This window comes from Salvelinus fontinalis, chromosome 9, assembly GCF_029448725.1.
Source record: "Salvelinus fontinalis isolate EN_2023a chromosome 9, ASM2944872v1, whole genome shotgun sequence".
Lineage (NCBI taxonomy): Eukaryota > Metazoa > Chordata > Actinopteri > Salmoniformes > Salmonidae > Salvelinus > Salvelinus fontinalis.
In genome coordinates, this window is record NC_074673.1 from 1,356,641 (window position 1) to 1,379,140 (window position 22,500).

At 43.1% G+C, this 22,500-nt stretch overlaps 1 protein-coding gene across 1 annotated transcript in view; it reads left to right on the top strand.

Moving 5' to 3' along the window:
* myrf (myelin regulatory factor) overlaps positions 1-22,500 on the top strand; it is a 96,990-nt gene that overhangs the window by 36,463 nt on the left and 38,027 nt on the right. The window contains exons 7-13 of the mRNA XM_055935034.1: positions 762-897; positions 10,569-10,764; positions 11,015-11,091; positions 14,054-14,164; positions 15,932-16,022; positions 17,761-17,961; positions 21,770-21,878. Coding sequence (XP_055791009.1) covers positions 762-897; positions 10,569-10,764; positions 11,015-11,091; positions 14,054-14,164; positions 15,932-16,022; positions 17,761-17,961; positions 21,770-21,878 — 921 coding nt within the window. The remainder of the gene's footprint in view (positions 1-761; positions 898-10,568; positions 10,765-11,014; positions 11,092-14,053; positions 14,165-15,931; positions 16,023-17,760; positions 17,962-21,769; positions 21,879-22,500) is intronic.

The window sequence follows — 22,500 nt, forward strand, 5'->3', positions numbered from 1 at the left end:
CATCATAACCATTATAACCATTATAACCATTATAACCATTATAACCATTGTAACCATTATAGCCATTATAACATCATAACCATTGTAACCATCATAACCATCATAACCATTATAACCATTATAACCATTATAACATCATAACCATTATAACCATTATAACCATCATAACCATTATAACCATTATAACATCATAACATCATAACCATTATAACCATTATAGCCATTATAACCATTATAACCATTATAACATCATAACCAATATAACCATTATAACATAATAACCATCATAACATCATAACCATTATAACCATTACAACCATTATAACATCATAACCATTATAACATCATAACCATTACAACCATTATAACCATCTTAACCATTATAACATTATATGTGATGGTTATAATGGTTATGATGGTAATGATGGTTATAATGGTTATAATAGTTATGATGTCATGATGGTTATGATGTCATGATGTCATGATCTCATGATGTCATGATGTTATGATGTAATGATGTCTATGTAATGATGTTTATGTTATGATGGTTATGATTTTATGATGTAATGATGTTTATGTTTGCCCATTACAGTATATAGATTGTGTTACTTTCTATGTTTTTTATATCATTAATTAGTCTCTGTTAGTCAGCACCTACAAACATTTTTTGGGTTGTACATCAGCTCATGCTTTTATTTTGAATGAAATACATAACAATGTGCAGATTAACAAGTGATCTTGTGTTTCCCCCCTTTACCCAGTAGACATTGTTTCTGGCCCAGGGTTGATGGCGGATGCTGATAACTCCTACCTGGACCCGAGCTACCAGGGTATAAAATGGCAGCCGCACCAGCAGAACAAGTGGACGCCATTATATGACGTCAACTGCAAAGAGCTGTAGGTGTCTCTCCGCACGCTTAACTAGACCTAAACCCTTTTGCTCTTTGATTAATTCATATCCATATGTAAATTAATATGATATCTGTTTTGTTTTCATGAAAAAGAAGATGTTGACAAGGATATAATTTATAAAGCAGAGAGAGAGAGGGGGGGGGAGGAAGAGGGGGAGAGAGACAGTTGGGAAAGGGAGGGGGAGAGAGAGAGAAAGAGAGGGGAGGGAGAGAGAGAGAGAGAGAGTGGGGAGGGAGAGAGAGAGAGAGAGAGTGGGGAGGGAGAGAGAGAGAGAGTGGGGAAAGGGGGGAAGAGAGAGAGTGGGGAGGGAGAGAGAGACAGTGGGGAAAGGGGGGAGAGAGAGAGAGTGGGGAGGGAGAGAGAGAGAGTGGGGAAAAGGGGGGGAGAGAGAGAGTGTGGGGAGGGAGAGAGAGAAAGTGGTGAAAGGGGGGGAGAGAGAGTAAGGAGAGAGAGAGAGAGAGGGGCGGGAGAGAGAGAGAGAGAGAGAGAGAAAGAGAGGGGCGGGAGAGAGAGAGAGAGAGAGAGAGAGAGAGAAAGAGAGGGGCGGGAGAGAGAGAGAGAGAGAGAGAGAGAGAGAGAGAGAGAGAGAGAGAGAGAGAGAGAATGAGAAGAAGAGGGTGGTATTCAGGAAGGAGAGGGGAGAACAGAATGATCCAGAGAAGGAAGGTTTTAAAGATTCCTTGGAAGTGAGTGATGCGGGGGAGTGAGTAAGAGCAGGGTTTCGGTTACCAAAGAGTATGAGGGGAGGAGACGGAGGTAGATAACAAGGGAAGAGGAGGGGATGGAGGAGGGTGACGAAAGAGAGGAGGGGATGATAAATGTACTAACACCTACTTGTGGACATTGGTATGCCGAACTAGGAAGTCTGAGATTGAGGGATAAGCGGCGGGTGGTGTGTAGTGCATACCATTAGGTTATTGTCATCAACAGGTGGCTCATCCTAGCTGTTTCACTCACGTTTTAAAACATAATCTTGATGAAATATATGGAGTATAACATGATTAGGAATACTCTTTATCCTCGTAAGTGGAGACTAAGGTCTTCAACATGACTCATAAACCATAGTGGAGACTGTAAGGTCTTCAACATGACTCATAAACCATAGTGGAGACTGTAAGGTCTTCAACATGACTCATAAACCATAGTGGAGCCTAAGGTCTTCAACATGACTCATAAACCATAGTGGAGACTGTAAGGTCTTCAACATGACTCATAAACCATAGTGGAGACTAAGGTCTTCAACATGACTCATAAACCATAGTGGAGACTGTAAGGTCTTCAACATTGACTCATAAACCATAGTGGAGTCTGTAAGGTCTTCAACATTGACTCATAAACCATAGTGGAGACTGTAAGGTCTTCAACATGACTCATAAACCATAGTGGAGTCTGTAAGGTCTTCAACATGACTCATAAACCATAGTGGAGACTTTAAGGTCTTCAACATGACTCATAAACCATAGTGGAGTCTGTAAGGTCTTCAACATGACTCATAAACCATAGTGGAGACTGTAAGGTCTTCAACATGACTCATAAACCATAGTGGAGTCTGTAAGGTCTTCAACATGACTCATAAACCATAGTGGAGTCTGTAAGGTCTTCAGCATGACTCATAAACCATAGTGGAGTCTGTAAGGTCTTCAACATGACTCATAAACCATAGTGGAGTCTGTAAGGTCTTCAACATGACTCATAAACCATAGTGGAGTCTGTAAGGTCTTCAACATGACTCATAAACCATAGTGGAGTCTGTAAGGTCTTCAACATTGACTCATAAACCATAGTGGAGTCTGTAAGGTCTTCAACATGACTCATAAACCATAGTGGAGTCTGTAAGGTCTTCAACATGAGGCATAAACCATAGTGGAGACTGTAAGGTCTTCAACATGACTCATAAACCATAGTGGAGACTGTAAGGTCTTCAACATGACTCATAAACCATAGTGGAGACTGTAAGGTCTTCAACATTGACTCATAAACCATAGTGGAGTCTGTAAGGTCTTCAACATGACTCATAAACCATAGTGGAGTCTGTAAGGTCTTCAACATGAGGCATAAACCATAGTGGAGTCTGTAAGGTCTTCAACATTGACTCATAAACCATAGTGGAGTCTGTAAGGTCTTCAACATGACTCATAAACCATAGTGGAGTCTGTAAGGTCTTCAACATGACTCATAAACCATAGTGGAGCCTAAGGTCTTCAACATGAGGCATAAACCATAGTGGAGTCTGTAAGGTCTTCAACATGACTCATAAACCATAGTGGAGTCTGTAAGGTCTTCAACATGACTCATAAACCATAGTGGAGTCTGTAAGGTCTTCAACATGACTCATAAACCATAGTGGAGTCTGTAAGGTCTTCAACATGACTCATAAACCATAGTGGAGTCTGTAAGGTCTTCAACATGACTCATAAACCATAGTGGAGACTGTAAGGTCTTCAACATGACTCATAAACCATAGTGGAGTCTGTAAGGTCTTCAACATTGACTCATAAACCATAGTGGAGTCTGTAAGGTCTTCAACATGAGGCATAAACCATAGTGGAGTCTGTAAGGTCTTCAACATTGACTCATAAACCATAGTGGAGTCTGTAAGGTCTTCAACATGAGGCATAAACCATAGTGGAGCCTAAGGTCTTCAACATGACTCATAAACCATAGTGGAGCCTAAGGTCTTCAACATGACTCATAAACCATAGTGGAGTCTGTAAGGTCTTCAACATGACTCATAAACCATAGTGGAGTCTGTAAGGTCTTCAACATGACTCATAAACCATAGTGGAGTCTGTAAGGTCTTCAACATGACTCATAAACCATAGTGGAGTCTGTAAGGTCTTCAACATGAGGCATAAACCATAGTGGAGCCTAAGGTCTTCAACATGACTCATAAACCATAGTGGAGCCTAAGGTCTTCAACATGACTCATAAACCATAGTGGAGTCTGTAAGGTCTTCAACATGACTCATAAACCATAGTGGAGTCTGTAAGGTCTTCAACATGACTCATAAACCATAGTGGAGTCTGTAAGGTCTTCAACATGACTCATAAACCATAGTGGAGTCTGTAAGGTCTTCAACATGACTCATAAACCATAGTGGAGTCTGTAAGGTCTTCAACATGACTCATAAACCATAGTGGAGTCTGTAAGGTCTTCAACATGACTCATAAACCATAGTGGAGTCTGTAAGGTCTTCAACATGACTCATAAACCATAGTGGAGTCTGTAAGGTCTTCAACATGACTCATAAACCATAGTGGAGTCTGTAAGGTTTTAACATGACTCATAAACCATAGTGGAGTCTGTAAGGTCTTCAACATGACTCATAAACCATAGTGGAGTCTGTAAGGTCTTCAACATGACTCATAAACCATAGTGGAGACTGTAAGGTCTTCAACATGACTCATAAACCATAGTGGAGCCTAAGGTCTTCAACATGACTCATAAACCATAGTGGAGTCTGTAAGGTCTTCAACATTGACTCATAAACCATAGTGGAGTCTGTAAGGTCTTCAACATGACTCATAAACCATAGTGGAGACTGTAAGGTCTTCAACATGACTCATAAACCATAGTGGAGACTGTAAGGTCTTCAACATGACTCATAAACCATAGTGGAGTCTGTAAGGTCTTCAACATGACTCATAAACCATAGTGGAGTCTGTAAGGTCTTCAACATGACTCATAAACCATAGTGGAGACTGTAAGGTCTTCAACATGACTCATAAACCATAGTGGAGTCTGTAAGGTCTTCAACATTGACTCATAAACCATAGTGGAGACTGTAAGGTCTTCAACATGACTCATAAACCATAGTGGAGACTGTAAGGTCTTCAACATGACTCATAAACCATAGTGGAGACTGTAAGGTCTTCAACATGACTCATAAACCATAGTGGAGACTGTAAGGTCTTCAACATGACTCATAAACCATAGTGGAGACTGTAAGGTCTTCAACATTGACTCATAAACCATAGTGGAGACTGTAAGGTCTTCAACATGACTCATAAACCATAGTGGAGACTGTAAGGTCTTCAACATGACTCATAAACCATAGTGGAGTCTGTAAGGTCTTCAACAATGCCAAGAGTGTGTATAGCTGTCATCAAGGCAAAGGGTGGCTATTTGAATAATCTCAAATATAAAATATATTTTGATTTGTTTAACACTTTTTGGTTACTACATGATTCCGTATGTGTTATTTCATAGTTTTGATGTCATCACTATTATTCTACAATGTAGAAAATAGTACAAATACAGAAAAACCCTTGAATGAGTAGGTGTGTCCAAACTCTTGACCGGTAGTATATATGAACCTATTGACAAATCTATAGATGAACCTATTGACAAATATATTGATGAACATATTGACAAATCTATAGATGAACCTATTGACAAATATATTGATGAACATATTGACAAATCTATAGATGAACCTATTGACAAATCTATTGATGAACCTATTGACAAATATATTGACGAACCTATTGATGAATCTAGCGTCACAGTTTAGCAGGTGTTATGGTGTGTGTTTAGCAGGTGTTATGGTGTGTGTTTAACAGGTGTTATGGTGTGTGTTTAGCAGGTGTTATGGTGTGTGTTTAACAGGTGTTATGGTGTGTGTTTAGCAGGTGTTATGGTGTGTGTTTAACAGGTGTTATGGTGTGTGTTTAGCAGGTGTTATGGTGTGTGTTTAACAGGTGTTATGGTGTGTGTTTAACAGGTGTTATGGTGTGTGTTTAACAGGTGTTATGGTGTGTGTTTAGCAGGTGTTATGGTGTGTGTTTAGCAGGTGTTATGGTGTGTGTTTAGCAGGTGTTATGGTGTGTGTTTAACAGGTGTTATGGTGTGTGTTTAACAGGTGTTATGGTGTGTGTTTAGCAGGTGTTATGGTGTGTGTTTAGCAGGTGTGTGTTTAGCAGGTGTTATGGTGTGTGTTTAACAGGTGTTATGGTGTGTGTTTAACAGGTGTTATGGTGTGTGTTTAGCAGGTGTTATGGTGTGTGTTTAACAGGTGTTATGGTGTGTGTTTAGCAGGTGTTATGGTGTGTGTTTAGCAGGTGTTATGGTGTGTGTTTAGCAGGTGTGTGTTTAACAGGTGTTATGGTGTGTGTTTAGCAGGTGTTATGGTGTGTGTTTAGCAGGTGTGTGTTTAACAGGTGTTATGGTGTGTGTTTAGTAGGTGTTATGGTGTGTGTTTAGCAGGTGTTATGGTGTGTGTTTAACAGGTGTTATGGTGTGTGTTTAACAGGTGTTATGGTGTGTGTTTAGCAGGTGTTATGGTGTGTGTTTAGCAGGTGTTATGGTGTGTGTTTAACAGGTGTTATGGTGTGTGTTTAGCAGGTGTTATGGTGTGTGTTTAGCAGGTGTTATGGTGTGTGTTTAGCAGGTGTGTGTTTAACAGGTGTTATGGTGTGTGTTTAGCAGGTGTTATGGTGTGTGTTTAGCAGGTGTGTGTTTAGCAGGTGTTATGGTGTGTGTTTAACAGGTGTTATGGTGTGTGTTTAGCAGGTGTTATGGTGTGTGTTTAACAGGTGTTATGGTGTGTGTTTAACAGGTGTTATGGTGTGTGTTTAACAGGTGTTATGGTGTGTGTTTAGCAGGTGTTATGGTGTGTGTTTAGCAGGTGTGTGTTTAACAGGTGTTATGGTGTGTGTTTAACAGGTGTTATGGTGTGTGTTTAGCAGGTGTGTGTTTAGCAGGTGTTATGGTGTGTGTTTAACAGGTGTTATGGTGTGTGTTTAGCAGGTGTGTGTTTAGCAGGTGTTATGGTGTGTGTTTAACAGGTGTTATGGTGTGTGTTTAGCAGGTGTTATGGTGTGTGTTTAACAGGTGTTATGGTGTGTGTTTAGCAGGTGTTATGGTGTGTGTTTAGCAGGTGTTATGGTGTGTGTTTAACAGGTGTTATGGTGTGTGTTTAACAGGTGTTATGGTGTGTGTTTAGCAGGTGTGTGTTTAGCAGGTGTTATGGTGTGTGTTTAACAGGTGTTATGGTGTGTGTTTAACAGGTGTTATGGTGTGTGTTTAACAGGTGTTATGGTGTGTGTTTAGCAGGTGTGTGTTTAACAGGTGTTATGGTGTGTGTTTAGCAGGTGTTATGGTGTGTGTTTAGCAGGTGTGTGTTTAACAGGTGTTATGGTGTGTGTTTAGCAGGTGTGTGTTTAGCAGGTGTTATGGTGTGTGTTTAACAGGTGTTATGGTGTGTGTTTAACAGGTGTTATGGTGTGTGTTTAGCAGGTGTTATGGTGTGTGTTTAGCAGGTGTGTGTTTAGCAGGTGTTATGGTGTGTGTTTAGCAGGTGTTATGGTGTGTGTTTAACAGGTGTTATGGTGTGTGTTTAACAGGTGTTATGGTGTGTGTTTAACAGGTGTTATTGTGTGTGTTTAACAGGTGTTATGGTGTGTGTTTAACAGGTGTTATGGTGTGTGTTTAACAGGTGTTATGGTGTGTGTTTAACAGGTGTTATGGTGTGTGTTTAACAGGTGTTATGGTGTGTGTTTAGCAGGTGTTATGGTGTGTGTTTAGCAGGTGTTATGGTGTGTGTTTAACAGGTGTTATGGTGTGTGTTTAACAGGTGTTATGGTGTGTGTTTAGCAGGTGTTATGGTGTGTGTTTAACAGGTGTTATGGTGTGTGTTTAGCAGGTGTTATGGTGTGTGTTTAGCAGGTGTTATGGTGTGTGTTTAGCAGGTGTTATGGTGTGTGTTTAACAGGTGTTATGGTGTGTGTTTAGCAGGTGTTATGGTGTGTGTTTAACAGGTGTTATGGTGTGTGTTTAACAGGTGTTATGGTGTGTGTTTAGCAGGTGTTATGGTGTGTGTTTAACAGGTGTTATGGTGTGTGTTTAACAGGTGTTATGGTGTGTGTTTAACAGGTGTTATGGTGTGTGTTTAACAGGTGTTATGGTGTGTGTTTAACAGGTGTTATGGTGTGTGTTTAACAGGTGTTATGGTGTGCGCAGTGAAATTCCTATGTTCCTGTCAATCAATGCAGTAAATGTCAACCAGAACACAATAATACAAAAATGTATGATCTAACATTTAGCACAGCAGTAGATATATAAATAGTATGTAAACAGTATAAAAGTGACCAGTGTACATAGGGCAGCAGTCCCTAAGGTGCAAGGTAGAGTACTCAGTGGTAGCTGGCTCGTATGACTGAGGGGGAGCGTAGGATACTGGGCAGAGGGCAGGGTACTGGGCAGAGGGCAGGGTACTGGGCAGAGGGCAGGGTACTGGGCAGAGGGCAGGGTACTGGGCAGAGGGCAGGGTACTGGGCAGAGGGCAGGGTACTGGGCAGAGGGCAGGGTACTGGGCAGAGGGCAGGATACTGAGCAGAGGGCAGGGTACTGGGCAGAGGGCAGGGTACTGGGCAGAGGGCAGGGTACTGGGCAGAGGGCAGGGTACTGGGCAGAGGGCAGGGTACTGGGCAGAGGGCAGGGTACTGGGCAGAGGGCAGGGTACTGGGCGGAGGGCAGGGTACTGGGCGGAGGGCAGGGTACTGGGCGGAGGGCAGGGTACTGGGCAGAGGGCAGGATACTGAGCAGAGGGCAGGGTACTGGGCAGAGGGTAGGGTACTGGGCAGAGGGCAGGGTACTGGGCAGAGGGCAGGATACTGGACAGAGGGCAGTGTACTGGGCAGAGGGCAGGATACTGGGCAGAGGGCAGGGTACTGGGCAGAGGGCAGGGTACTGGGCAGAGGGCAGGGTACTGGGCAGAGGGCAGGATACTGAGCAGAGGGCAGGGTACTGGGCAGAGGGCAGGGTACTGGGCAGAGGGCAGGGTACTGGGCAGAGGGCAGGGTACTGGGCAGAGGGCAGGGTACTGGGCAGAGGGCAGGGTACTGGGCAGAGGGCAGGGTACTGAGCAGAGGGCAGTGTACTGGGCAGAGGGCAGGGTACTGGGCAGGGTACTGGGCAGAGGGCAGGATACTGGGCAGTGTACTGGGCAGAGGGCAGGGTACTGGGCAGAGGGCAGGGTACTGGGCAGAGGGCAGGGTACTGGGCAGAGGGCAGGGTACTGGGCAGAGGGCAGGATACTGAGCAGAGGGCAGGGTACTGGGCAGAGGGCAGGGTACTGGGCAGAGGGCAGGGTACTGGGCAGTGGGCAGGGTACTGGGCAGAGGGCAGGATACTGAGCAGAGGGCAGTGTACTGGGCAGAGGGCAGGGTACTGGGCAGGGTACTGGGCAGAGGGCAGGATACTGGGCAGTGTACTGGGCAGAGGGCAGGGTACTGGGCAGAGGGCAGGGTACTGGGCAGAGGGCAGGGTACTGGGCAGAGGGCAGGATACTGGGCAGTGTACTGGGCAGAGGGCAGGGTACTGGGCAGAGGGCAGGATACTGGGCAGAGGGCAGGATACTGGGCAGGATAGTGGTAGCTAGTGGTAGCTGTTTAACAGTCTGATGGCCTGGAGATAGAAGCTGTTTATCAGTCTCTTGGTCTCAGCTTTGATGCACCTGTACTGTCTTCGCCTTAGATGACAGTGAGGTGAACAGTCCGGGCCTCTGATGGCCGAGGTCCTTGATAATTGATGAACCTATGTGAACCTTGCCTCTAGCCAATCAGGAGTATCAAAGCCAATGACACATTTTCAAAACACCACTTTACCCGCGTGTGTTCTGGCTCTTGCTCAACCCATCGTTTTATTGGACCAATCAGGATGGTTAGAATGTGTTTGTGTTCTGGAAATCGTCAGGGAGGTTCTCCGATCCAGACTCATTGAGTAGAAGAATCTAACATCTGTTGGCCGGAGCAAAGAGTTTGGGTAGCCAGGCAGATGTGAACCAATCCCTTTTACACAGACCTCTCTTTTCATCCACTCCGCCATATTTAACTCAAGGAGTGCGAGTACAATGCTAGAGAACGTACAGTACGAACAGTATGATGAACTTCTATGAAAATATTGACAAACCCTTATAGAATTCTCTGTCCACCCATCTCTCCCTCTGTCCATCCCTCCCTCTTTCCACCTCTCCCTCTGTCCACCTCTCCCTCTGTCCATCTCTCCCTCTTTCCACCTCTCCCTCTTTCCACCTCTCCCTCTTTCCACCTCTCCCTCTGTCCACCTCTCCCTCTGTCCATCTCTCCCTCTTTCCATCTCTCCCTCTGTCCATCTCTCCCTGTGTCCATCTCTCCCTCTTTCCACCTCTCCCTCCCTCCCTCCCTCCATCCCTCTTTCCACCTCTCCCTCCCTCCCTCCATCCCTCCCTCCCTCCATCTCTCCCTCTTTCCATCTCTCTCTCTCTCCCTCCCTCCCTCCCTCCCTCCCTCCCTCCCTCCCTCCCTCTTTCCACCTCTCCCTCCCTCCCTCTCTCCATCTCTCCCTCCCTCCCTCCCTCCTTCCCTCCATCTCTCCCTCTATCTCTCCCTCCCTCCCTCCCTCCATCTCTCCCTCCCTCCCTCCCTCCCTCCATCTCTCCCTCTGTCCATCTCTCCCTCTGTCCATCTCTCCCTCTTTCCATCTCTCCCTCCCTCTCCCTCTCCCTCCCTCTCCCTCTCCCCCCCTCTCCCTCCCTCCATCTCTCCCTCTTTCCATCTCTCCCTCTCTCCATCTCTCCCTCTGTCCATCTCTCCCTCTTTCCACCCACCCCTCCCTCCCTCTCTCCCTCCCCCCTCCCTCCCTCCCTCCCTCCACCTCTCCCTCCCTCCCTCTCTAGCCCAATGCTCACCTATCGAGTCGACGCAGATAAAGGCTTTAACTTTTCCCTGGCGGACGACGCCTTCGTCTGTCAGAAGAAAAATCACTTCCAGGTCACCGTGTACTGCGGCATGCTGGGAGATCCCAAGTACATCAAGACCAGCGATGGCCTCCAGCCAATCGACTGCTTCTATCTCAAACTCAATGGGGTTAAGGTGAGGGAGGTGATCCACTTTGTGAATGCCTAATCATCCCCGAGCCTTTACCTTCTAGCTGACGTCCTTCCTGTAGCTGTAAGATAATTGGAAAGGTTTTAGACAAAATGGTGATTGGTTCAACTTGCCTTCGGGAGTTTTGGCCACCTATCCAATCCCTTCAGAGCTACAGGAGGAAGGGGCCAGGGATTTAATGTAATGTTACTTTCGTCCATCAACTGACCGAACCCTCTCCTGTGCTGTCTCCCAGCTGGAAGCCATGAACCAGTCCATCAACGTGGAGCAGTCCCAGTCAGACCGCAGCAAGAGACCCTTCAAACCAGTACTGTGAGTAGAGAGACCTTTCAAACCAGTCCTGTGAGTAGAGAGACCGTCAAACCAGTACTGTGAGTAGAGAGACCCTTCAAACCAGTACTGTGAGTAGAGAGACCCTTCAAACCAGTACTGTGAGTAGAGAGACCCTTCAAACCAGTACTGTGAGTAGAGAGACCCTTCAAACCAGTCCTGTGAGTAGAGAGACCCTTCAAACCAGTCCTGTGAGTAGAGACCCTTCAAACCAGTACTGTGAGTAGAGACCCTTCAAACCAGTACTGTGAGTAGAGACCCTTCAAACCAGTACTGTGAGTAGAGAGACCCTTCAAACCAGTACTGTGAGTAGAGAGACCCTTCAAACCAGTCCTGTGAGTAGAGAGACCCTTCAAACCAGTCCTGTGAGTAGAGACCCTTCAAACCAGTACTGTGAGTAGAGACCCTTCAAACCAGTACTGTGAGTAGAGACCCTTCAAACCAGTACTGTGAGTAGAGACCCTTCAAACCAGTCCTGTGAGTAGAGACTCTTAAAACCAGTACTGTGAGTAGAGAGACCCTTCAAACCAGTACTGTGAGTAGAGACCCTTCAAACCAGTACTGTGAGTAGAGAGACCCTTCAAACCAGTACTGTGAGTAGAGACCCTTCAAACCAGTACTGTGAGTCTCAGTCTTCTGATTTGTGTATTAGTTAGAGAATGATTGTGATCCCTCTTGTTAAGAGCATCTGCTAAATTACTCAGATGTAAATAGGTCTATCACAGAGGGAGGTAAATACTATATCTCAGGGGTTAAGGCAGGTAGACAAGGTAAATACTATATCTCAGGGGTTAAGGCAGGTAGACAAGGTAAATACTATATCTCAGGGGTTAAGGCAGGTAGACAAGGTAAATACTATATCTCAGGGGTTAAGGCAGGTAGACAAGGTAAATACTATATCTCAGGGGTTAAGGCAGGTAGACAAGGTAAATACTCTATCTCAGGGGTTAAGGCAAGTATTTATTTATTTATTTATTTAACCTTTATTTAACCAGGTAGGCAAATTGAGAACACGTTCTCATTTACAATTGCGACCTGGCCAAGATAAGGCAAAGCAGTTCGACACATACAACAACACATAGTTACACATGGAGTAGAACAAACATATTGTCAAAAATACAGTGAAAAAAAAAAAAAAGTCTATATACAATGTGAGCAAGTGAGGTGAAGGCAAACAAATATATGTATAAATAAATAAAAATATAAATATATAAAAGGCCATGGAGGCGAAGTGAGTACAACACAGCAAGTCAAATAAAAAACTGAAAAAAAACACTGTAATGGTTGGTTTGCAGTGGAAGAAAGTGCAAAGTAGAGACAGAAATAATGGGGTGCAAAGGAGCAAAATAAATTAATAAATGAATACAGTAGGTAAAGAGGTAGTTGTTTGGGCTAAATTGTAGATGGGTTATGTACAGGTGCAGTAATCTATGAGCTGCTCTGACAGCTGGTGCTTAAAGCTAGTGAGGGAGATAGGTGTTTCCAGTTTCAGAGATTTTTGTAGTTCGTTCCAGTCATTGGCAGCAGAGAACTGGAAGGAGAGGCGTCCAAAGGAAGAATTGGTTTTGGGGGTGACTAGAGAGATATACCTGCTGGAGCGCGTGCTACAGGTAGGTGCTGCTATGGTGACCAGCGAGCTGAGATAAGGGGGGACTTTACCTAGCAGGGTCTTGTAGATGACCTGGAACCAGTGGGTCTGGCGACGAGTATGAAGCGAGGGCCAGCCAACGAGAGTGTACAGGTCGCAGTGGTGGGTAGTATATGGGGCTTTGGTGACAAAACGGATGGCACTGTGATAGACTGCATCCAATTTATTGAGTAGGGTTTTGGAGGCTATTTTGTAAATGACATCACCGAAGTCGAGGATTGGTAGGATGGTCAGTTTTACAAGGGTATGTTTGGCAGCATGAGTGAAGGAGGCTTTGTTGCGGAATAGGAAGCCAATTCTAGATTTGACTTTGGATTGGAGATGTTTGATGTGAGTCTGGAAGGAGAGTTTACAGTCTAACCAGACACCTAGGTATTTGTAGTTGTCCACATATTCTAAGTCAGAGCCGTCCAAAGTAGTGATGTTGGACAGGCGGGCAGGAGCAGGCAGCGATCGGTTGAAGAGCATGCATTTGGTTTTACTTGTATTTAAGAGCAGTTGGAGGCCACGGAAGGAGAGTTGTATGGCATTGAAGCTCGCCTGGAGGGTTGTTAACACAGTGTCAAAAGAAGGGCCAGAAGTATACAGAATAGTGTCGTCTGCGTAGAGGTGGATCAGAGAATCACCAGCAGCAAGAGCGACATCATTGATGTAAACAGAGAAGAGAGTCGGTCCAAGAATTGAACCCTGTGGCACCCCCATAGAGACTGCCAGAGGCCCGGACAACAGACCCTCCGATTTGACACACTGAACTCGATCAGAGAAGTAGTTGGTGAACCAGGCGAGGCAATCATTAGAGAAACCAAGGCTGTCGAGTCTGCCAATGAGGATGTGGTGATTGACAAAGTCAAAAGCCTTGGCCAGGTCAATGAATACGGCTGCACAGTATTGTTTCCTATCGATGGCGGTTACGATATCGTTTATGACCTTGAGCGTGGCTGAGGTGCACCCATGACCAGCTCTGAAACCAGAGTAGACAAGGTAAATACTCTATCTCAGGGGTTAAGGCAGGTAGACAAGGTAAATACTCTATCTCAGGGGTTAAGGCAGGCAGACAAGGTAAATACTATATCTCAGGGGTTAAGGCAAGTAGACAAGGTAAATACTCTATCTCAGGGGTTAAGGCAGGCAGACAAGGTAAATACTCTATCTCAGGGGTTAAGGCAGGTAGACAAGGTAAATACTCTATCTCAGGGGTTAAGGCAGGTAGACAAGGTAAATACTCTATATAAAGGGTTAAGTGGAAAAGGTAAATACTGCATATAAAGTGTTAAAGTGTCATGTGTGTGTTTTCAGGGTAACACTGCCCCCGGAGCAGGTTACCAAGGTAACCGTGGGACGACTACACTTCAGCGAGACCACAGCCAATAACATGAGGAAGAAAGGCAAACCCAACCCTGATCAGAGGTACTACAACGTACAGCAATACCAGTGCTATATCGGCAATATAGTCACAGCTAAAGGGCCAGGTAGCCTAGTGGTTAGAGTGGAGGGGCGGCAGGTAGCCTAGTGGTTAGAGTGGAGGGGCGGCAGGTAGCCTAGTGGTTAGAGTGGAGGGGCGGCAGGTAGCCTAGTGGTTAGAGTGGAGGGGCGGCAGGTAGCCTAGTGGTTAGAGTGTAGGGGCGGCAGGTAGCCTCGTGGTTAGAGTGGAGGGGCGGCAGGTAGCCTGGTGGTTAGAGTGAAGGGGCGGCAGGTAGCCTAGTGGTTAGAGTGTAGGGGCGGCAGGTAGCCTCGTGGTTAGAGTGGAGGGGCGGCAGGTAGCCTCGTGGTTAGAGTGGAGGGGCGGCAGGTAGCCTAGTGGTTAGAGTGTAGGGGCGGCAGGTAGCCTCGTGGTTAGAGGGGCGGCAGGTAGCCTCGTGGTTAGAGCGTTGGACTAGTAACTGAAAGGTTGCCTGATCAAATCCCCGAGTTGACAAGGTAAAAATCTGTCGTTCTGCCCCTGAACAAGGCAGTTAACCCACTGTTCCCTGGTAGGCCGTCATTGGAAAAAAAAGAATTTGTTCTTAACTGACATGTATGTATGTCTTAACTGACGAGAGATGGACAGAGGGAGAGATGGACAGAGGGAGAGATGGACAGAGGGAGAGATGGACAGAGGGAGAGATGGACAGAGGGAGAGATGGACAGAGGGAGAGAGGGAGAGATGGACAGAGGGAGAGATGGACAGAGGGGGAGATGGAAAGAGGGGGAGATGGACAGAGGGAGAGATGGACAGAGGGAGAGAGGGACAGAGGGAAAGAGGGGGAGATGGACAGAGGGGGAGATGGACAGAGGGAGAGATGGACAGAGGGAGAGATGGACAGAGGGAGAGATGGACAGAGGGAGAGATGGACAGAGGGGGAGATGGACAGAGGGAGAGATGGACAGAGGGAGAGATGGACAGAGGGAGAGATGGACAGAGGGAGAGATGGACAGAGGGAGAGATGGACAGAGGGGGAGATGGACAGAGGGAGAGATGGACAGAGGGAGAGATGGACAGAGGGGGAGATGGACAGAGGGAGAGATGGACAGAGGGAGAGATGGACAGAGAGAGAGATGGACAGAGGGAGAGATGGACAGAGGGGGAGATGGACAGAGGGAGAGATGGACAGAGGGAGAGATGGACAGAGGGGGAGATGGACAGAGGGAGAGATGGACAGAGGGAGAGATGGACAGAGGGAGAGATGGACAGAGGGAGAGATGGACAGAGGGGGAGATGGACAGAGGGGGAGATGGACAGAGGGAGAGATGGACAGAGGGGGAGATGGACAGAGGGAGAGATGGACAGAGGGGGAGATGGACAGAGGGAGAGATGGACAGAGGGAGAGAGGGGGAGATGGAAAGAGGGGGAGATGGACAGAGGGAGAGATGGACAGAGGGGGAGATGGACAGAGGGAGAGATGGACAGAGGGGGAGATGGACAGAGGGAGAGATGGACAGAGGGAGAGATGGACAGAGGGAGAGATGGACAGAGGGAGAGATGGAAAGAGGGGGAGATGGAAAGAGGGAGAGATGGATGGACAGAGAATTCTAACTTAAAAATCTGTGATCGAACAATCCCCTTGTTGAACCTTCCCTTGTTGTTTGAATCGCAGATTGCCCCTTTAAAGTGTGTTTACTTTACTTTTTGGCAGTCAAATACATGTAATGGAAATACAAAGACACAAATCTGTGATGAATTGTTTTGCTCCACAGGTACTTCATGTTGGTGGTGGCGTTGCAGGCCCAGGCCCACAGTCAGAGCTTCACGTTGGCCGCGCAGGCCTCCGAGAGGATCATCGTCAGGGTAACCTCTGTCAGTCTGGCTGTGTCTGTCCTCTTCTGATCTACCTCAATAACCTCTGTCAGTCTGGCCGTGTCTGTCCTCTTCTGATCTACCTCAATAACCTCTGTCAGTCTGGCTGTCTGTCCTCTTCTGATCTACCTCAATAACCTCTGTCAGTCTGGCCGTGTCTGTCCTCTTCTGATCTACCTCAATAACCTCTGTCAGTCTGGCCGTGTCTGTCCTCTTCTGATCTACCTCAATAACCTCTGTCAGTCTGGCCGTGTCTGTCCTCTTCTGATCTACCTCAATAACCTCTGTCAGTCTGGCCGTGTCTGTCCTCTTCTGATCTACCTCAATAACCTCTGTCAGTCTGGCTGTCTGTCCTCTTCTGATCTACCTCAATAACCTCTGTCAGTCTGGTCGTGTCTGTCCTCTTCTGATCTACCTCAATAACCTCTGTCAGTCTGGCAGTGTCTGTCCTCTTCTGATCTACCTCAATAACCTCTGTCAGTCTGGCCGTGTCTGTCTCACCGTCCTCTTCTGATCTACCTCAATAACCTCTGTCAGTCTGGCCGTGTCTGTCCTCTTCTGATCTACCTCAATAACCTCTGTCAGTCTGGCCGTGTCTGTCTGACCGTCCTCTTCTGATCTACCTCAATAACCTCTGTCAGTCTGGCCGTGTCTGTCCTCTTCTGATCTACCTCAATAACCTCTGTCAGTCTGGCCGTGTCTGTCTCACCGTCCTCTTCTGATCTACCTCAATAACCTCTGTCAGTCTGGCCGTGTCTGTCCTCTTCTGATCTACCTCAATAACCTCTGTCAGTCTGGCCGTGTCTGTCCTCTTCTGATCTACCTCAATAACCTCTGTCAGTCTGGCCGTGTCTGTCTGACCGTCCTCTTCTGATCTACCTCAATAACCTCTGTCAGTCTGGCCGTGTCTGTCCTCTTCTGATCTACCTCAATAACCTCTGTCAGTCTGGCCGTGTCTGTCCTCTTCTGATCTACCTCAATAACCTCTGTCAGTCTGGCCGTGTCTGTCCTCTTCTGATCTACCTCAATAACCTCTGTCAGTCTGGCTGTCTGTCCTCTTCTGATCTACCTCAATAACCTCTGTCAGTCTGGCCGTGTCTGTCTCACCGTCCTCTTCTGATCTACCTCAATAACCTCTGTCAGTCTGGCTATGTCTGTCCTCTTCTGATCTACCTCAATAACCTCTGTCAGTCTGGCTATGTCTGTCCTCTTCTGATCTACCTCAATAACCTCTGTCAGTCTGGCCTTGTCTGTCCTCTTCTGATCTACCTCAATAACCTCTGTCAGTCTGGCTGTCTGTCCTCTTCTGATCTACCTCAATAACCTCTGTCAGTCTGGCCGTGTCTGTCCTCTTCTGATCTACCTCAGTATTTACCTAGCAGGAAATAAACTGAAATTGTGCTCATGATTCCAAAATTATTAGCTTTCCAAAATACTGAATGTAAATGTAAAGAGACCCAACCCTGATACCCATCTGTCTACATCTGTTATGGTCTATATTCTTTATTCTGTAAATATAATAATAAATCACGGTTTTTAGATCTACGTTGAGGCTCTTACAAATTCCATGCAGAACAGCTTGTTTAGGAAGCTACTCGGTGGAGTACTATGCACTGCAAACGGAAGAGGAATCCAGGACCTGTAATTACATTTGTAACTCAAATCATCTTTTACAGCTCCCCTCATCTCTAAATATCTGTGTGTTGTCTACCCCTCTCTGTGTTTCCAGGCGTCTAACCCCGGTCAGTTTGAGAGTGACAGTGAGGTGTTGTGGCAGCGAGGCCAGCTACCTGACTTGGTGTACCACCACGGCCGGGTCGGCGTCAACACAGACCGGCCAGACGAGGCCATGGTCATCCACGGCAACCTGAAGGTCATGGGGTCACTGGTGCACCCCTCCGATATACGGGCTAAAGAGAACGTCCACGAGGTGAGGGGGGGTGTATGCGGTGTGTGCTCTGCGTGTGTTTGTGTAGTTGTGAAAATGCATGCTCGATCATGGTCCAAATAATCCCTGAGAGAATTGTTTTTTATTTGTGCTATAAAATATTACAATAAATCGCAACATGTTATATTCTGTCTTCTGTTCATTGTCCTGAAACCATACAGCCATCGAACTGTAGCTATGTGTTCTATGTGTTCTATATGTTCTGTACGTTCTATGTGTTCTATGTGTTCTATGTGTTCTATGTGTTCTATATGTTCTGTATGTTCTATATGTTCTATATGTTCTGTATATTCTATATGTTCTATATGTTCTATATGTTCTGTATATTCTATATGTTCTATATGTTCTACATGTTCTATATGTTCTATATGTTCTGTATATTCTATATGTTCTATATGTTCTATATGTTCTATATGTTCTATATGTTCTGTATATTCTATATGTTCTGTATGTTCTGTATGTTCTGTATGTTCTGTATGTTCTACATGTTCTGTATGTTCTATATGTTCTGTATATTCTATATGTTCTATATGTTCTATATGTTCTATGTGTTCTATGTGTTCTATATGTTCTGTATGTTCTATGTGTTCTATATGTTCTGTGTGTTCTATATGTTCTATATGTTCTATATGTTCTGTATGTTCTGTATGTTCTGTATGTTCTACATGTTCTGTATGTTCTATGTGTTCTATGTGTTCTATATGTTCTATGTGTTCTATATGTTCTATGTGTTCTATGTGTTCTATATGTTCTGTATGTTCTATATGTTCTATATGTTCTGTATATTCTATATGTTCTATATGTTCTATATGTTCTGTATATTCTATATGTTCTATATGTTCTACATGTTCTATATGTTCTATATGTTCTGTATATTCTATATGTTCTATATGTTCTATATGTTCTATATGTTCTATATGTTCTGTATATTCTGTATATTCTGTATGTTCTGTATGTTCTGTATGTTCTGTATGTTCTATATGTTCTGTATATTCTATATGTTCTATATGTTCTATATGTTCTATATGTTCTGTATATTCTATATGTTCTATATGTTCTATATGTTCTGTATGTTCTATATGTTCTATATGTTCTATATGTTCTGTATATTCTATATGTTCTATATGTTCTATATGTTCTATATGTTCTGTATATTCTATATGTTCTATATGTTCTATATGTTCTGTATGTTCTGTATGTTCTGTATGTTCTGTATGTTCTATATGTTCTGTATGTTCTATATGTTCTGTATTTTCTATATGTTCTGTATGTTCTATATGTTCTATATGTTCTGTATGTTCTATATGTTCTGTATGTTCTATATGTTCTGTATGTTCTATATGTTCTATATGTTCTGTATATTCTGTATGTTCTGTATGTTCTGTGTGTTCTATATGTTCTATATGTTCTGTGTGTTCTATATGTTCTGTAGGTTCTATATGTTCTGTATGTTCTGTATGTGCTATATGTTCTATATGTTCTGTATGTTCTATATGTTCTATATGTTCTATATGTTCTGTATATTCTATATGTTCTATATGTTCTATATGTTCTATATGTTCTGTATATTCTATATGTTCTATATGTTCTACATGTTCTGTATGTTCTATATGTTCTGTATGTTCTATATGTTCTATATGTTCTGTATATTCTATATGTTCTATATGTTCTTTATGTTCTATATGTTCTATATGTTCTGTATGTTCTGTATGTTCTGTATGTTCTATATGTTCTGTATGTTCTATATGTTCTATATGTTCTGTATATTCTATTTGTTCTATATGTTCTATATGTTCTGTATATTCTATATGTTCTATATGTTCTATATGTTCTGTATGTTCTATATGTTCTATATGTTCTGTATGTTCTATATGTTCTATATGTTCTGTATGTTCTGTATGTTCTGTATGTTCTGTATGTTCTATATGTTCTATATGTTCTGTATTTTCTATATGTTCTGTATGTTCTATATGTTCTATATGTTCTGTATGTTCTATATGTTCTGTATGTTCTATATGTTCTGTATGTTCTATATGTTCTATATGTTCTGTATGTTCTGTATGTTCTGTATGTTCTGTGTGTTCTATATGTTCTATATGTTCTATGTGTTCTGTATGTTCTATATGTTCTGTATGTTCTATATGTTCTGTATGTTCTATATGTTCTGTGTGTTCTATATGTTCTGTATGTTCTATATGTTCTGTATATTTTGTATGTTCTATATGTTCTGTATGTTCTATATGTTCTGTATGTTCTATATGTTCTATATGTTCTGTATGTTCTATATGTTCTGTATGTTCTATATGTTCTGTATGTTCTGTATGTTCTGTATGTTCTATATGTTCTATATGTTCTGTATGTTCTGTATGTTCTATATGTTCTGTATGTTCTGTATGTTCTGTATGTTCTGTGTGTTCTATATGTTCTGTATATTTTGTATGTTCTATATGTTCTGTATGTTCTATATGTTCTGTATGTTCTATATGTTCTGTATGTTCTGTATGTTCTGTATGTTCTGTGTGTTCTATATGTTCTGTATATTTTGTATGTTCTATATGTTCTATATGTTCTGTATGTTCTATATGTTCTGTATGTTCTGTGTGTTCTATATGTTCTGTATATTTTGTATGTTCTATATGTTCTGTATGTTCTATATGTTCTATAAGTTCTGTATGTTCTGTGTGTTCTGTATGTTCTATATGTTCTGTGTGTTCTATATGTTCTGTAGGTTCTATATGTTCTGTATGTTCTGTATGTTCTGTATGTTCTGTGTGTTCTATGTGTTCTATATGTTCTATATGTTCTATATGTTCTGTATGTTCTGTGTGTTCTATATGTTCTGTATATTTTGTATGTTCTATATGGTCTATGTGTTCTATGTGTTCTATATGTTCTGTATGTTCTATATGTTCTATATGTTCTGTATGTTCTGTATGTTCTGTATGTTCTGTGTGTTCTATATGTTCTATATGTTCTGTATATTCTGTATGCTCTATATGTTCTATATGTTCTGTATGTTCTATATGTTCTATATGTTCTATATGTTCTATGTGTTCTATATGTTCTGTATGTTCTATATGTTCTGTGTGTTCTATATGTTCTGTATGTTCTATGTGTTCTGTATGTTCTGTATGTTCTATATGTTCTGTATGTTCTATATGTTCTATATGTTCTGTATTTTCTGTATGTTCTATATGTTCTATATGTTCTATATGTTCTATATGTTCTATATGTTCTATGTGTTCTGTGTGTTCTATATGTTCTGTATGTTCTATGTGTTCTGTATGTTCTGTATGTTCTGTGTGTTCTATATGTTCTGTATGTTCTGTATGTACTGTATGTTCTGTATGTTCTATATGTTCTGTGTGTTCTGTATGTTCTATATGTTCTGTGTGTTCTATATGTTCTATATGTTCTATGTGTTCTGTATGTTCTGTATGTTCTATATGTTCTGTGTGTTCTATATGTTCTATATGTTCTGTATGTTCTATGTGTTCTGTATGTTCTGTATGTTCTATATGTTCTGTCTGTTCTATATGTTCTGTATGTTCTATGTGTTCTGTATGTACTGTATGTTCTATATGTTCTATATGTTCTGTATGTACTGTATGTTCTATATTTTCTATGTGTTCTGTGTGTAGCTCCATAGTATCATCCATACATTGTCATCCTCTGTGTGTGTGTGTGTGTGTGTGTGTGTGTGTGTGTGTGTGTGTGTGTGTGTGTGTGTGTGTGTGTGTGTGTGTGTGTGTGTGTGTGTGTGTGTGTGTGTGTGTGTGTGTGTGTGTAGGTAAACACTACAGACAACCTGAAGCGGATCAGTCAGATGAGACTGGTTCATTACCAGTACAAGCCTGAGTTTGCTTCCAGCGTGGGAATAGACACCAGCCCAGAAACTGGTAACTTATACAACACTTTGTTTTAGGTTATACATGATAGACAACCAATAGCAATCAATAGACAACCAATAGCAATCAATAGACAACCAATAGCAATCAATAGACAACCAATAGCAATCAATACACAACCAATAGACAACCAATAGCAATCAATAGACAACCAATAGCAATCAATAGACAACCAATAGCAATCAATACACAACCAACAGACAATCAATAGCAATCAATAGCAATCAATAGACAACCAATAGCAATCAATAGACAACCAATAGCAATCAATAGACAACCAATAGAAATCAACAGACAATCAACAGCAATCAATAGACAACCAATAGCAATCAATACACAACCAACAGACAATCAATAGCAATCAATAGCAATCAATAGACAACCAATAGCAATCAATAGACAACCAATAGCAATCAATACACAACCAAAGGCAATCAATAGACAACCAATAGAAATCAATAGACAACCAACAGCAATCAATACACAACCAATAGCAATCAATACACAGCCAATAGTAATCAATAGACAACCAACAGACATTCAATACACAACCAATAGCAATCAATAGACAACCAATGACAATCAATACACAACCAATAGCAATCAATAGACA